At 39.1% G+C, this 14,999-nt stretch overlaps 1 protein-coding gene across 1 annotated transcript in view; it reads right to left on the bottom strand.

Moving 5' to 3' along the window:
- The window catches only part of spred2a (sprouty related EVH1 domain containing 2a), a 41,148-nt gene that overhangs the window by 8,707 nt on the left and 17,442 nt on the right, over positions 1-14,999 (bottom strand). The window contains exons 2-4 of the mRNA XM_022674566.2: positions 8,054-8,237; positions 6,492-6,660; positions 4,146-4,210 (exon numbers count right to left, since the gene is read on the bottom strand). Coding sequence (XP_022530287.2) covers positions 4,146-4,210; positions 6,492-6,660; positions 8,054-8,237 — 418 coding nt within the window. The remainder of the gene's footprint in view (positions 1-4,145; positions 4,211-6,491; positions 6,661-8,053; positions 8,238-14,999) is intronic.

Below are 14,999 nucleotides of genomic sequence, written 5' to 3'. Positions count from 1 at the left end.
CAATCAAATTGTACTTACTGCACCCACTGTCATACCCTGCTCTAACTCCCATAATTCACATAGCCTCACTCACAAGATAGCGCCTCGCAGCATATACAGGTGTGACCATTCCCAAGCTGCCACCTGTAGTTGGTTTCTATGATTCGGATCAGTTGATGAGTTTGATGAGTTTATTTGAAGCGTTTCTTCCTCTGTTTGGTTTGGTTTCACACAGGCATAAACCTAAACGCAGCAAAATGTGCACCAATAAACCACGCGAGCACATCGACTCCTCTGATTGGTCAGAGCTGAAGAGAAAGTAAATATAGTGAGAAGATCTATAGCAGTGTGAAGCTGCTTTAACACAGAACACTGAAAATGAGCCGCTGTGCTTTTAAACACAGTGTTTTTAATGGAAAGTAGTAAATGTCATGCGGCTGCAAGCAGTGAACGCTGCACATACTGCGCACAGTGTGTAAACAGCATGGAGCAGCAGCAGAGACAGCGTTTGTTTATAGCTGTGGTAATTAGCGTTATCGGGCTAATATATATCAGATTAAACTGCACCTTATCAGCAGTTTAGCTCAAATAAAAGGAGTATATTTGATCGCTGGGTCAGATCTAGGCCGGATCACGTTCTCACCACAAGCGAACCGCTCCAGAGTTCACTTTTTGATCCAGTTTTGAACCGTACTCGAGTGTGATTACTGTTTTCACACCTGCTCATCAAACCGGACTAAGGGTACAAACCAACCAGAGTCAGTTTTAACCGAACCAAATAGTGCTGGTGTAAAAAAAACACCCTCGCATACTGGTCCCACGACTTTTGGCACGACAGCCTCGTCAACGCTCTTGACCTTTGACCCGCTAGAGTGGCGGCCGGGGTGGGTGTTGTGAGTAAATAAAGACCACCGGACACCACGGTCTTCACAATTAGCCGTGACCTTTGACCTCCAGCACTGGAGATATCATGTTCTTGCAGTGCTTCCTGTCGTCTCGGGTCTGGGTTTAGAGCCAGCATTGTGTGTGTGTGTGTGTGTGTGTGTGTGTGTGTATTTTAAGCCTGTATCTGCTTCGAGAGTCCTACTGGGAGAGCTATCCTGCCAATAATAACAACCGGACTTTCTGACAGAGTGTGTGTGTGTGTGTGTGTGTGTATGTTGACTCCAAACACAGTTCCAGGCCAGTATTAGCTGTGTGATTTCCCATGAAGAGGCTGCAATCCCAAACACACACACACACACATATTAAAGGTCCCATATGTGGTTTAATTAGTGTAAGTATTGGTATGCCTGTTCATTTTTTTATTTAAGAATTCATCGTATTTTTTGTACTGTAAGGCATGCCGGATTATAAAGCACGCTATCAATAAACGGCTATTTTCTGGTCTATTTTTATACATTATAAGGCGTATTAAGCATCACTAGTAAGGAACAGGGGTGGTGGAGGATAACTAAGTTAAGTAAAGCTAAGCTAAGTAAACAAAACTGTAATTCTTAAAAATTTAAACAAGCACTGGATGTGAATCTACACAGATTCCTCTCCTGAAAAACTGTTTATTTGGGTGAGTAAAGCGCTTCTGTTTATTTACAATAAGCTTAGATTTTCAAATTTCCACTTTCCTAAGGATAGGTTCAGCAGCATTAGCATTAGCAGCTAACCACTAGCGCTAGCCACGGTTGCATAATCTCTCCTCCTAAACTCATACACAAAAGTACCTCACGATAAAACTACTGTAATTATGGATGTATAAATTTTAAGCATTGCATATTACTACTCTTATTTATTAATAGTGTTTAATAAATAAGGAACAAAGTCATATTTTATATGATACTAATGCATCTCATGAAATTAGAATATCATTGAAAAGTTACTTTATTTGAGTAATTCAGCTTAAAATGTGAAACTCATATATTATATAGATGTATTACACACAGAGTGATCTATTTTTTTTTATTGTTGATGATTATGGCTAACAGCCAATGAAAGCCCAAAAATCAGTGTCTCAGAAAATTAGAATATTATATAAGACCAATTGGTACTTTTGTCAGTGTGGGCAGTGTACCAAGTCCTGCTGGAAAATGAAATCCACATCTCCATAAAAGTTGTCAGTAGCAGAGGGAAGAAGCATGAAGTGCTGTAAGATTTTCCGGGTAAAAACTGCACTGACTTTGATGGCTTTATACTACATTTTGCTGTGAGGATTTGATTGTGTTGATTGCTGGGGGGCTTTCACATTCATTCACAGGATGGGGTGTCCACTAGGGGTGGGCAATATTATATGGTACACAATATATTGTGACACAGAAATATCATGATATTAAAAATCCATATCGTGATAATAGGGCTGTTCTGTCTTAAAAGTAGTCTATTATTTACTGTGAAGCTTTAGGTGTATTTATTGTATAATTGTTTTAGTTTGCAGTTTATATGCATGCACTAAATATTCTGCAATATTTTTTGCTGCATTATATTATTTTATGCTATATTATTTATTTTGCCACATTATGATTATTCTGTTATACTCTTATACTATATTCCTGAAATTAATTATTTTAGTTTTCCTATATCGCCAAGTATATCGTTATCGCAAAAATACCCTGAAATATCGTGATATTATTTTAGAGCCATATCGCCCACCCCTAGTGTCCGCAAACTTTTGGACACTGTTGGTTTGAATGTGGTTGTCCTACGTTTTAAAGCAGCTGCTGTGGCTGAACTGTGCAGAACTGCACCCACAGGAAGCGGTGTGTATTAGCCTATTTGCGAGTTAGCGTATTAGCGTCTGTGTGTGTGTGTGTGTGTGTGTGTGTGTGTGGGAGGGGGGTGAATGAGGGGCTGCAGACAGCGTGTAATTACAGACTGGTCACTGTGTGGTCAGTGATGAGTCAGATGAGCCTGGATGCTGAATGTATGTGCATGTATAAGTGTGTCACTGTGTGTGTGTGTGTGTGTGTGCAGTGTCTGGACGGAGGTGTATTTGTGGCCGTGCTAATTATCATTTTACCCTTCAGACCAGACAGACCCAGAGCTGACAACTGCTACACTTACTAAAACCATCCAGCTCTCACACACACACACACACACACACACACACACACACAGACTTCTATACCTCTTTTTCTTTCATTCTCTCTCTTTTTCTCTTTCTCTCTTTATTTGTATATTTCTCATTCATTTCATTTCTATCTCTGCTTTCTGCTTATCTCTCCCTTTCTCTGTGTTCTCTCTTTCTCTTTCTTTTTTCTCTTTCTCTCTATATTTTTCTTTCTCTCTCTTTGTATGTCTCTCTTTTTTCTTTTCTTTGTCTATTCGCTATGTATCCCTCCCTGTGTATTCTATCTTTCTTTTTCTGCCTCTTTTTTCTATTTTCTCTCAATCACTTTCTCTCTCTCTCTCTCCATTTCTCTCTCTGTTCTCTCTTTTTTATTGTTCTTTATTTTTCTCTTTCACTTTCTTTCACTATCTCTATTCGCTATGTATCCCTTCCTGTATATATTCTATCTTTCTTTTTCTCTTTTTTCTCTCTCCTCTCTCCATTTCTATCTTTCTCCCTCTGTTCTCTCTCTCTGCTCTCTTTTTCTTTTCTCCCTTTCTCATTTTTTTCTTTTTCTTTCTCTCTCTTTTTCTCACTATCTCTATTTGCTGTCTCCATCCCTGTTTATTTTTTTTCGTCTCTTTTCTTTCTTATATCTCTCTCTCACACACACTTTCTCTCACTAGCTTTATTTTCAATCTCTATCTCTATTCTTTCTTTTTCTCTTTTCTTTCTCCTCTCATTATCCCTTTCTCTCTCTATATCCATTCTCTCTCTCTCTGCTCTCTTTCTGTTTTCTCTTTGTCATTATTTTTCTTTCTTTCTCTTTTTTTGTGTCTGTCTCTCTTTTGTCTATTTGGTGTCTCCCTTCCTGTACGTTATGTTTATGCTTTATGTCTCTCTCCTCTCAGTTTTCTATCTCTGTCTTCTCATTTTCTTTCCCTCTGTCTATCTCTGCCTTCCTGTAATGTCTCTTCATCCTCTCTTTCTCTCTCGCTCTCTCTCTCTCGCTCTTTATTTCTGATGTGTGTGTGTGTGTGTGTGTTCCTGGGTTTAATCTATATGGGAATGAATGAATGAATAAATGTGTGTGTGTGAGAGAGAGAGAGAGAGAGAGAGTGTTTCTTACTGTGAAGACGTCGTCGTCTCCCAGCTCCGTCTCATTCTGCAGAGTGGACGAGGACGTGGTGGAACCTGCAGAGACCAAATACAGCCTTTATTACACCTTTATAACACATGTTTCACATTTTGAACTGAATTACTAAAATAAAGTAACTTTTTTAAGCGATAATACAATTTTTTTAAAAGATGCACTAGTATCATAAAATATGACTTACATTATTTATTAAACACTTAATGAACAAGAGCAGTAATGTGCAATGTAAGTTTATACATCCATAGTTACAGTAGTTTTAATGGGAGATGCTATTTTTCTAGCAGTGGGTGGGGTTTTAAAAGGTGTGGGCGGAGTCTACACTGCAAAAAAATCCATTGGCAAAAACTAGACGAAATATATGCAAATTGAGACAAATATACGTACATTAGGCAAAAAATCTGCCAATGGGGTAAGCTAAATTTTCTTAGTAAGATTTATTACAAAACGCAATGGCAAAGTCTCAAAATGAGTGAAGAAACACCTAAATGAAGCCAAAAAAAGTTTTTGGACACAAGAATCAGAATAGCTTGATTGCTGCTTGATTGTGCTTATTTTGAGTTCAAATCACTTAAAATAAGGTACAAATTCTAAGTAAGAATGATTAAGATAATTATCCCTAAAAATAAGCAAAATAATCTAACACTTACACACCATGCTTAGCAAGACAAAAAGTCTTATCAGAGAAGAAAATAAGATTTATAGCCTTAAATTTAGAAAATTTCACTTGCTAAGATTTAGTTTTTTGCAGTGTATCTGTCAGCTGAGTGACGTATGATAAATAAAGGGAAGCGAGATACAATAGCTTGTTGCCTTCAGGATGATATACTTTTGGGATGAGTTCAGGAGGAATGATTGATGATCCAACATCCTGACCTCAGTAATGCTCATGTTGCAGATTGCAATTAAATCCACACAGCAATGTGTAAACACTTCAAAATGTAGTAAAAAATATATTTTATCTGACTCACAAAACTCATTAAACTTATTATTATTTTTTTTTGTTGTAAGTAGTCCATGGGTGTCCAAACTACGGCCCGCGGGCCATTTGCGACCCGTTTCCTTTTTTGGAGCGGCCCTCGAGGTATTTTAGAAATAGAATGAAAGTGGGCCCGCTGTTAAGCAGGTTTTTATAATGTGAGATTCAAAGTTTGAACGCTAGGTGTCAGAAACGGGCCAAAGAGTCTAAAAACGGCAAGATTGAAGTTGTAGCGCGGGCCAAAGAGTCTAAAAGCAGAGAGAGTGCGCAGATATAGCGCAGGAAAACGGGCCAAAGAGTCTAAAAGCGGAGAGAGAGCGCAGAAAAACGGGCCAAAGAGTCTAAAAGCGGAGAGAGTGCTCAGTTGTAGCGCAGGAAAACGGGCCAAAGAGTCTAAAAGCGGAGAGAGTGCTCAGTTGTAGCGCAGGAAAACGGGCCAAAGAGTCTAAAACCGGAGAGGGTGCGCAGTTATAGCGCAGAAAAACGGGCCAAAGAGTCTAAAAGCGGAAAGAGTGCGCAGTTATAGCGCAGGAAAACGGGCCAAAGAGTCTAAAAGCGGAGAGAGTGCGCAGTTATATTCTCTCACATCAGTCTCTACAGAACTGTATGTCAGAATTCAAACCAGTAAGTGTTCTGTATTCAACTACTAATCCCCCTTGAGGGTTCTATACAGACCTGGCAACCTGTTTGCCACCAAATGTTTAAACATTTGTTTTGGTTACCTGCATATAGGTCTCACATCGAAAAGTTAAAATATATGATTAAAAATAGTAAAAATAGTAATCTGACTCAAAAAACTCATTAAACTATTTTTTTATTTTGTAAGTAGTCTCTGATTATGAATTATGTATGATTCATCATATGCAGTAAAATACAGAGTAGTATGAAAGTACTGAAGCTGCTTTTACCATAAACCAAACAACTTCTCTCACATGAGTCTCTACAGAACTATCTGTCAGATTTCCCGCCAGTAAATGTTCTGTATTCAATTATTAAACCCCCTTGAGGGTTCTATACAGACCTGGCAACCTGTTGGCCGCCAAAATGTTTAAACATTTGTTTTGGTTACCTGCATATACGTCTCACAGGACACATTTAACACCTGAGGATGAGAAATATCGTGCCGTTTTAATCTTGCGAGATCTTGTGGCACTCTCTGTATTTCTGTGTGCTGTCCACTGAGGGTGGTAATAATCGTAACGGGAAATACATTTTACATTCAGTGCAGGAGACCCCACACACACGCATATCCCACAGTTCAGTGCGGCATCTTTTAGCGTTCTTTCTATAGGACATGTCAAAAGTCATGTTCAAAAGATAGTAATTTTAGCTCATTCGCTCACCATCAGTCAGGTCCTCGATGGCCTTCCTGACCCCTCGGTCGAAGGCCCGGGCGTCCGCCGGACTCTGGAAGGTCAGCCCACACTTCTTGTTGTCCACGCGCCAGTGGTGGAAAGTGGGCGTGGCCTTAGTGTAGACCAGGTCCCTCTTCAGGAAGCACTTCAGGATCACCTGCACACAAAAGGTGAGATGCACAGTTATACACTCACATTATTGAATTAATGCAGATTAAAATGTAAATTATTTCATGTGTGAAATTTTGTTTTTATTTTATTATAAAATACTGTCAAAATGTAGAGCAGTTACATCTAACAAACCTACCAGACAACTGTGCAATTTTATTTTTACAATGAATATATTAAAAGGTTGCAGGGATGGCTGTGCCAGGACACTGATACCATTCATTAGAATTTAATAGAAATATCTATTAATAATAATAATAGGCACTATTATACATTCAGATGATTAAAAGTTTCTGCTAAAAGATTGGGCTTTCAAACACAGTGTTTCCAATGGGATGCAAGCAGTGAACGCTGCACATACCATACTCATCGTGTGTAAACAGCATGGAGCAGCAGCAGAGACTGTGTTTGTTCAATACAGTATATTATCTGGCTAAAATTTCAGATTAAACTGCGCCCAATTAGCAGTTTAGCTAAATTAAAAAGAAGTACACTGAAAAAATGATGAGAAAATTTACTTAAAAAAAGTTTCGCAACTTTCTGCATTTGCTTTTTTTAAAGAAGTAAATTTAATTTCAGATAAATGTAAGTAACTTTAACTCGGTTTCAAGACTTAAATGTTACACAGAGTAAATAAGTGAACTGAACTTCAGTCAATCCTTTCTTTTAGTAAACTTTACTTCATTTCTGCATACAGTATTACCTAATTACAATTACTTAATTTATACAGTATTACCTAATAACAATTACTTCATTTATACAATATTACCTAATTACATTCTTTATAGTATACTAATCCAAGAATGTATTACATGCCATCCATGTGTTGAGACAGTGAGACTTGTTCTGTTTACAAAATAAATCTTTGAGATTATGTAAATATTTGAATGTGTGTTTTAACTAAAATTATTAAATTCAGGAATTATAATATATTATGTATCATACATTATCTAAGTAATTTTGTATACATTAAGTAATTGTAATTAGGTAATTAATATTGTAAACAGAAATTAAGTAAAGTTTACTAAAAGAAAGGATTGATTCAGTAACGTTTACTAAAAGAAAGGATTGATTCAGTAAAAATAAATGAAGTAAAGTTTACTAAAAGAAAGGATTGATTCAGTAAAAATAAATGAAGTAAAGTTTACTAAAAGAAAGGATTGACTGAAGTTCAGTTCACTTATTTACTCTTTGTAACATTTAAGTCTTGAAACTGAGTTAAAGTTACTTAAATTTATCTGAACCTATATTCACTTAAAAAAAAAGCAAATGCAGAAAGTTGCTAAACTTTTTTTTAAGTAAATTTTACTCATCATTTTTTTTCAGTGTGTATTTGAGACCAGTTCAGTTTCTCACCACAAGCATCGCGAGCTCTCACTCACCTGCTTGTCTCTGAGTCTCTCTCCGTAGATGAGGAAGCCGTTTCGCCCGATGAGCTCCAGATCAGCCGGATTCACTCGACACACTCCGACCCGGCTGAGCCCTCCGCCCTCCTGAGCCAACCACCCGCCGCTGGAGTCGTCCCTCGTCATCACCACGGCCTTCACTCGCACTATATAACTATCACTGCGGAGAGGAGCCGAGAACAAAGAGGTGAGAGAGGAACAATACAACAATACAGACAGGAAATAAAAACAGATATCCAATATGACCCTATAATAATATCATGATATATCAGTGTACCTTGTGAAGGCAATATTCTCGGCAATATGACAAAACACTCTAGGTTATTTTAGTATAAATGGGGCTTCAAGTGGTCCAGCAGTCTAAAGTTTGGTTCTGAGAGATTCTGTCAACAACAAATTGTACTTTTATTAAGTTTTCTTAGGTTCTAAACTGTCTCACTCCTTAACCCCCCTTTTTCCCTATACACTCCTAACCTTTTGCCCCTCACCCTTATCTCCCACATCTCTCCTTTGTTTAACATAAGTTGATAGAGACACCCCCAATGATGACACCCCCCACATACTCCTCCATAAACCCTTACCCTTTCTCCCCCTGCTGTGTTCAAAGCAGTTTCTCATGTATGTAAAGTCCTGCTAAAATGTCTTAGTAGCTCAGTCTAGTTGAGTCTTGGTCAGTTCAGTCAAGCTCAGTCTAGTTGAGTCACAGACAGTAACAGTCAGACTGTCTCCTGATTCCTGATTCTGACTCCTGATTCCTGAAAGCCGAATTTCTAACAACTTGGTGCCGTGACCCGGATGGCTACTAAAACCTACTTGGTGAGTAAACGCCATTTCGAACTGAAGAGACATTTTGGCTGGATAAAATAGGAGTCAGTAAATGTTATCCTCTCTGAAGTGAGAGATGCTTGTTTGTTACTGCTAGATCAGAATTAGTAACTGTTTTCCTCTCTGAAGTGAGAGATGCTTGTTTGTTACTGCTAGAAGATCAGAATTAGTAACTGTTATCCTCTCTGAACTGAGAGATGCTCGTTTGTTACTGCTAGAAGATCAGAATTAGTAACTGTTTTCCTCTCTGAACTGAGAGATGCTTGTTTGTTACTGCTAGAAGATCAGAATTAGTAACTGTTTTCCTCTCTGAACTGAGAGATGCTTGTTTGTTACTGCTAGAAGATCAGAATTAGTAACTGTTTTCCTCTCTGAACTGAGAGATGCTTGTTTGTTACTGCTAGAAGATCAGAATTAGTAACTGTTATCCTCTCTGAACTGAGAGATGTCTTGTTTGTTACTGCTAGAAGATCAGAATTAGTAACTGTTATCCTCTCTGAACTGAGAGACGTTTTGTTTTGTTACAACTGTAAACTTAGGATTTGTTACTGGGATCCTCTCTAACAAAGAGAAACGTTTTACTTAGTTAGTGTTGAAACTTACTGCTGTAGTCCTCTGTGAAGAACAGTTTGTTGGTATCTGCCGGTAGTGTCTTTGTTTTGCTATTGTTTCAGAAAGCTTGGTTTTGTTCTCTTGTTTTCTCACCATGTCTGCTAAAGGCCAAAACATTCAGAATCTTGCTAAACCTCTTAACTATAAAAGCAGCACCTTAGTTAAGGGAGGGACTGAAATGCCACAATGGTCTGATTCTGATTTTGAAAGTGTAATCAGTGACATTGGGAAGAAACATATTTGTGAGCAAAAGTTAACTCAGTACTTTTCATCCAAAGGTTTCTCTGCTGATAGAGAATGGACTCTTGCTGAGTGTAAAACAGCTTTAGGTTACAGCCTCAAGCACAACTCAGTTAAGGAATGTCTTTTTGTTATTAAGCATTACTGGGAATGCAAGTTGAAATCTATGGATGAAAAGTTAAAAGAAGCAGAAGGAAAGGTCTTAGAGCTAACTAGCGAGTGTAGAAGGCATAAAACTGCTACCAAACATGCCCAGAGCACATGCAAGCAACTGCAGCAAACATTGACAGAAGTTGAACAGCAACATGCCAAACTTAAGTCAAAGTCAGGGCCTCAGTGTTCTCTGACTGTTGCCCCTACTCCAGGTCAGCCGTGTTACAAAGAGGATGGAAATCCTCAAGTAGCAGTCAGGCTGTATCCTGAATTGTCTGAGAGTGACCTCTCTGATGGGTCAGAATCTGTGTCATCAGATAAAGATTCTGACCATGCTACTGGTAAAACACACTTTCCAATCTGTGTTAAAATGAGACCTGTAACTGTTGTATGCTCTGAGGTACTTAATAGGAGAAATGCAGGTGGTGAAACCAGACTAGAAATTGGGCACATTCCTTTAGATGCAGCAACTTTGGACACAATATCCAAAGAGTTTAAACATCCAAGGGAAATGGGGCTTGACTTCATTGATCTTATGCATAAGAAAAGGAATTTGTACTCACTACATGCAAATGACGCCGTAGCCATTGCTAGTCAAGTTCTTAACATCACAGATGGTAGAGAACTTGCTAAAAAGGTGTCAAATGCTTTGGGTGGCAAAGGCCAGAACCTTGCCAAAGGGTGGGAAGCTTTTGATGACTGGATTAAATGCAAATGCCGTAAAACCACTGATTGGGGGCAGATTACCAACTGCAGACATAGAAATGGAGAGTCTGCCGCAGACTTCTGTGAGAGGTTTGAAAAAGTTTTTCTGCGTCATTCAGGTATCAGCCATTACAATGCTGATAACATTAACAATACAACTGATGGTCCCCATTTTAGACAGCTGGTTGAGTCACTACAAACAGATCTTAGACAAGCTCTGGTGACTGCTGTTCCAAACTGGAGGAATACTAAGTGGGTTGATCTTAAGAATGAACTGGACCGTTTGGATGTGGATCTTGAACCAAACCATGTTCCTGCATCCATACACATCCTCACAGAGAATGAATCAAACTTGGGTTCCAATCAACAATTCTCTAATCAGAAAAAAGAGTGCCACTACTGCCATAGAATTGGTCACTTTTCTCGAGTTTGTCGTAAAAAGCAGGCAGATAGATGCAAAATGGGTGCTAGTTCTAGAGACAGCACAATGGGAAATTCTTTTGGTGGGTTCTCACAGGGAAGCCCATCTGGGATTTCACAAGAACAGATACCTCTGATAATCAAGACTTTACAGGGTGTCACAGGACAGTTATCTTTGATATTCAGTGCTCTACAGGGAGTCACAGGGATTTCAACAGTTTCTCCTGCTTTGGCTTAAGTTAATTTGTCCTGCTACTTAAACTCATATTTGTGCTTTTTGTTTTTAAGAACTGGATTTTGATGGTTTCAAATCTCAGAGCAGAATCTTAAGATTCTTATGAACATAAGTTGAATTTACCATCCAGGTTGAGCTTACCATAAGCTAAGTAGCATGTTAATAATATATTTAAGTGCACCTTTTAACTATTTTGTTTTGTTTTCTTACTAGCAAGGGACTTGAGACCAGTCCTGATTAAGTTATGTTGTGTTGCACAATTTTAGAGATAATGCACCAAACGAAGTTTTTGCAGACTTTAGGTGATGTAGTTATTGCATTTAGATAAAATGAACCACTATACGATCAATTTAAAATTGTTATACACTGAATAAACCACTATACGATCAATTATACAATTTAAGTTTTATATTCTTTTCAGCTACAACCTGTAGTTTGTGTTCCTGATCTGTGGAACTCTGAGTATGGCTGAATTGATATGTTGAAAGTGATCCATATGGTTTCTGGATCAAAGGGGAAGCTAACACTAGCTTTAAAAGCACAATTTGGTCACAGTAGGGTAATACAAATAGTTTCCTCACCTGTGGTGAGATGAAAACTCTTGACAACTAACGAGATTAGAGCAAATGTCTTGTTATTTCTGGTCAATGGGTCATGGTGAGGAAACATGAAACAATCTATTTAGATGAGAATGTCTCATTGAGTTTTGTTAGTTTCTGCTTGTACCCCAAAACTGAGATCTAGGGTCAGTAAAAGAAGAGGTGGGTAATAGTACAGAGTCCCGAGGAAGAACCATGATTTCTATTTTCATGGGGGTTACCCTTTGGGATGAAGATTTCAACACACTGTACATTATCATAGCAGCCTCTTCTGAGGGACAGACAGTGGGGATAAGCAGATAAACTACAAAAAGAAGACATAATCAACATCAATGAACAATTTACTGCTCAGTGTTTCCTCTGTTACAGATCTGTTGGAGCCAGACAGTGCTCCAGCCAATCCAGCATGGCGAGAACAATTTGTGACGTGTCGGACGCAAGCCTCAACAATTAAAGAGACACCTGAGGTTCAAAGTGGACTTCCCAGATGGCCTGCCTTTCACTGACATTGAAGCAATCGCCATGGACATACACACACACACACGCACACACAATGTGGCTGCTCAAAAGCTGAAGTTGTGATGTAAGAGGAGACATCACCACATGGGAGCAAGCCTCTTGGAAAACCATGGACAACTACTGAAACTTTCTTCATTATTCTTCAGGAACATTTTTGGGACCAAGTAACAGCCATAAACAGCTCCAATACTTGGTTACATCAACTTTTCTGACATTTATGGTACAATTACAGTTGTATAGTTACAGCTCTTTAATTGTTTATACATATGACAATTTATTGTACATAGTTTTGTGATTCTCCATGTTGGGAGAATCAGAGGGAGCAATGAGAGATTCTGTCAACAACAAATTGTACTTTTATTAAGTTTTCTTAGGTTCTAAACTGTCTCACTCCTTAACCCCCCTTTTTCCCTATACACTCCTAACCTTTTGCCCCTCACCCTTATCTCCCACATCTCTCCTTTGTTTAACATAAGTTGATAGAGACACCCCCAATGATGACACCCCCCACATACTCCTCCATAAACCCTTACCCTTTCTCCCCCTGCTGTGTTCAAAGCAGTTTCTCATGTATGTAAAGTCCTGCTAAAATGTCTTAGTAGCTCAGTCTAGTTGAGTCTTGGTCAGTTCAGTCAAGCTCAGTCTAGTTGAGTCACAGACAGTAACAGTCAGACTGTCTCCTGATTCCTGATTCTGACTCCTGATTCCTGAAAGCCGAATTTCTAACAGTTCGAATCCCAGTCATGCAGCTTGCCATCAGCTGCCGAAGCCCTGAGAGCACAATTGGTCTTGCTCTTTCCCCTCATCACTTCTAGGGTGATGTCGATCAGCATGCACAAGGCTGCGTCTGTGAGCTAATGTATCGGAACCGAGTCTCTGCGCTTTCCTCCAATTAAACAATGAGAAGCCAGATTCTCAAATTGAAATGAAAAAGGATTAACAAGGCTATTTTTTTTTATGTAAGTAGTAGATATTTTTAAAAAATTGTGTAAAAATGTAAGAAGTAGTAATAAAAAGTCCTCTAAACAATAATTACTCCGGTAAAGTCATAGATAAAGTATAGATAATAGGGCTGTCCCTAACAATTATTTTTTAAACGATTATTCTAACGATTATTTTTTTCGATTAGTCGACTAATCTATTTATTGAGAAACATATTTAAATAATTATTATTTTACGTTTTAAAGCAAACGATAAATTACTATATTAATATATAATAACAACAACAACAACACAAGCCTACTAAACCAAACCCCACACTTATAATCACTTACATGTACAACACGTTTAGATCTTTAACGCTAAAAATGGTAAGCTCCCATACACCACAACCGTGTGTTGCACTGTTTTCTGTGACCGCTAGATTTTGTGACCACGGGCAAGTAGTTCTCAGCAGACCGGTGCACTGGCCGATTCGAAACGTGTTCGTTTCTAATGTTTACCCCGACTGGCCAAAACGGTTAAGTTTAGGGCTGAGGGTAAGGTGTAGGTATAGAAAGCTTCCGTTTTGCCAATGAACGCTCATAACCGTGAGCACTGGTCACAAAATTCCGACGGTGACAGAAAACGGTGTAACACCGCAACGCCGACGGCGCTAGCTAAAATAACTTAAGGCAGCTAGCTTAGCTAAACACCTGAACTTATGAATAATGCTACTGTTTCTGGAATCTGCGAAATGCCATGCACAAATATAAACCAAAAATGTATAAATTCTGCCTGTGGCAGGTTTAAAACCTTTGGTAGACAGCCTTAAGTCTTTTTAAGGACACCCGCGGAGACCCTGATGTAAACGGTAACTTACTGTGTGACCCTGTTGACATAGTGCTCATGGATGTGTGCGCTTCAAGTGCTCCTTTTGCACATATGGCAGAGGACCACATTGTTGCCCTTTTGCGTGAAATGCTCCCAAACTTTAGATGCCCGCTGGCGTTTTTTTGTAGCTGGAGATTGCTCTCCGGAGTCCATGCTCTCCTCTGCCCGAACCCGACATGACCCGAGGTCCGACCCGAAATCCGACCCGGGCTCCAGAAAATAGTCCGAGATGTAGGCGTCTGTTTTTTAATTATATTTTTATGTAAAAAAAAAAAATAAATAACGAAAACTGAAAGTGAAACTAAACTAATTTATTTATAAGCGCTGTTTTCACTACCGCAGTTCTACAGCGGGGGTGTTGTGCCGATTCTGTCCGCGAAGCGGGAGTCAGATTCAGCAGAGAGTCGGATTCGGCACAAACGCGGCGGCACCTCGCGGTGCGCGGTGTCAGTTGTAAGCGCTCGCGCTAGCCGCAAAATACGGCAGAAAACACTGAGGGAGCTGCCGAATTATGTATGGGACTAGAATATGAGCTCTCACCAGAACAAGCGAATCTCTCTCTCTCTCTCTCTCTCTCTCTCTCTCTCTGTGTCTCTCTCTCTCTCTCTCTCTCTCTCTCTGTGTGTGTGTGTCTCTCTCTCTCTCTCTCTCTCTCTCTCTCTCTCGCACGTGAACTCCTCCGCGTTTGACTTGCAGAACTGTGTTTAGCTGTTCTTAAAAATCATTTTAATTAAATAATAGTTCTATGCTTCTATGTTACCGTGTTAATTAACATAGTTCTGATCATATTTACGACGCGCCG

The sequence above is a fragment of the Astyanax mexicanus genome, chromosome 21 (genome assembly GCF_023375975.1).
Source record: "Astyanax mexicanus isolate ESR-SI-001 chromosome 21, AstMex3_surface, whole genome shotgun sequence".
Classification (NCBI taxonomy): domain Eukaryota; kingdom Metazoa; phylum Chordata; class Actinopteri; order Characiformes; family Acestrorhamphidae; genus Astyanax; species Astyanax mexicanus.
Note: the sequence above shows the minus strand (reverse complement) of the source record. Positions and strands in the feature narration are given on the sequence as shown.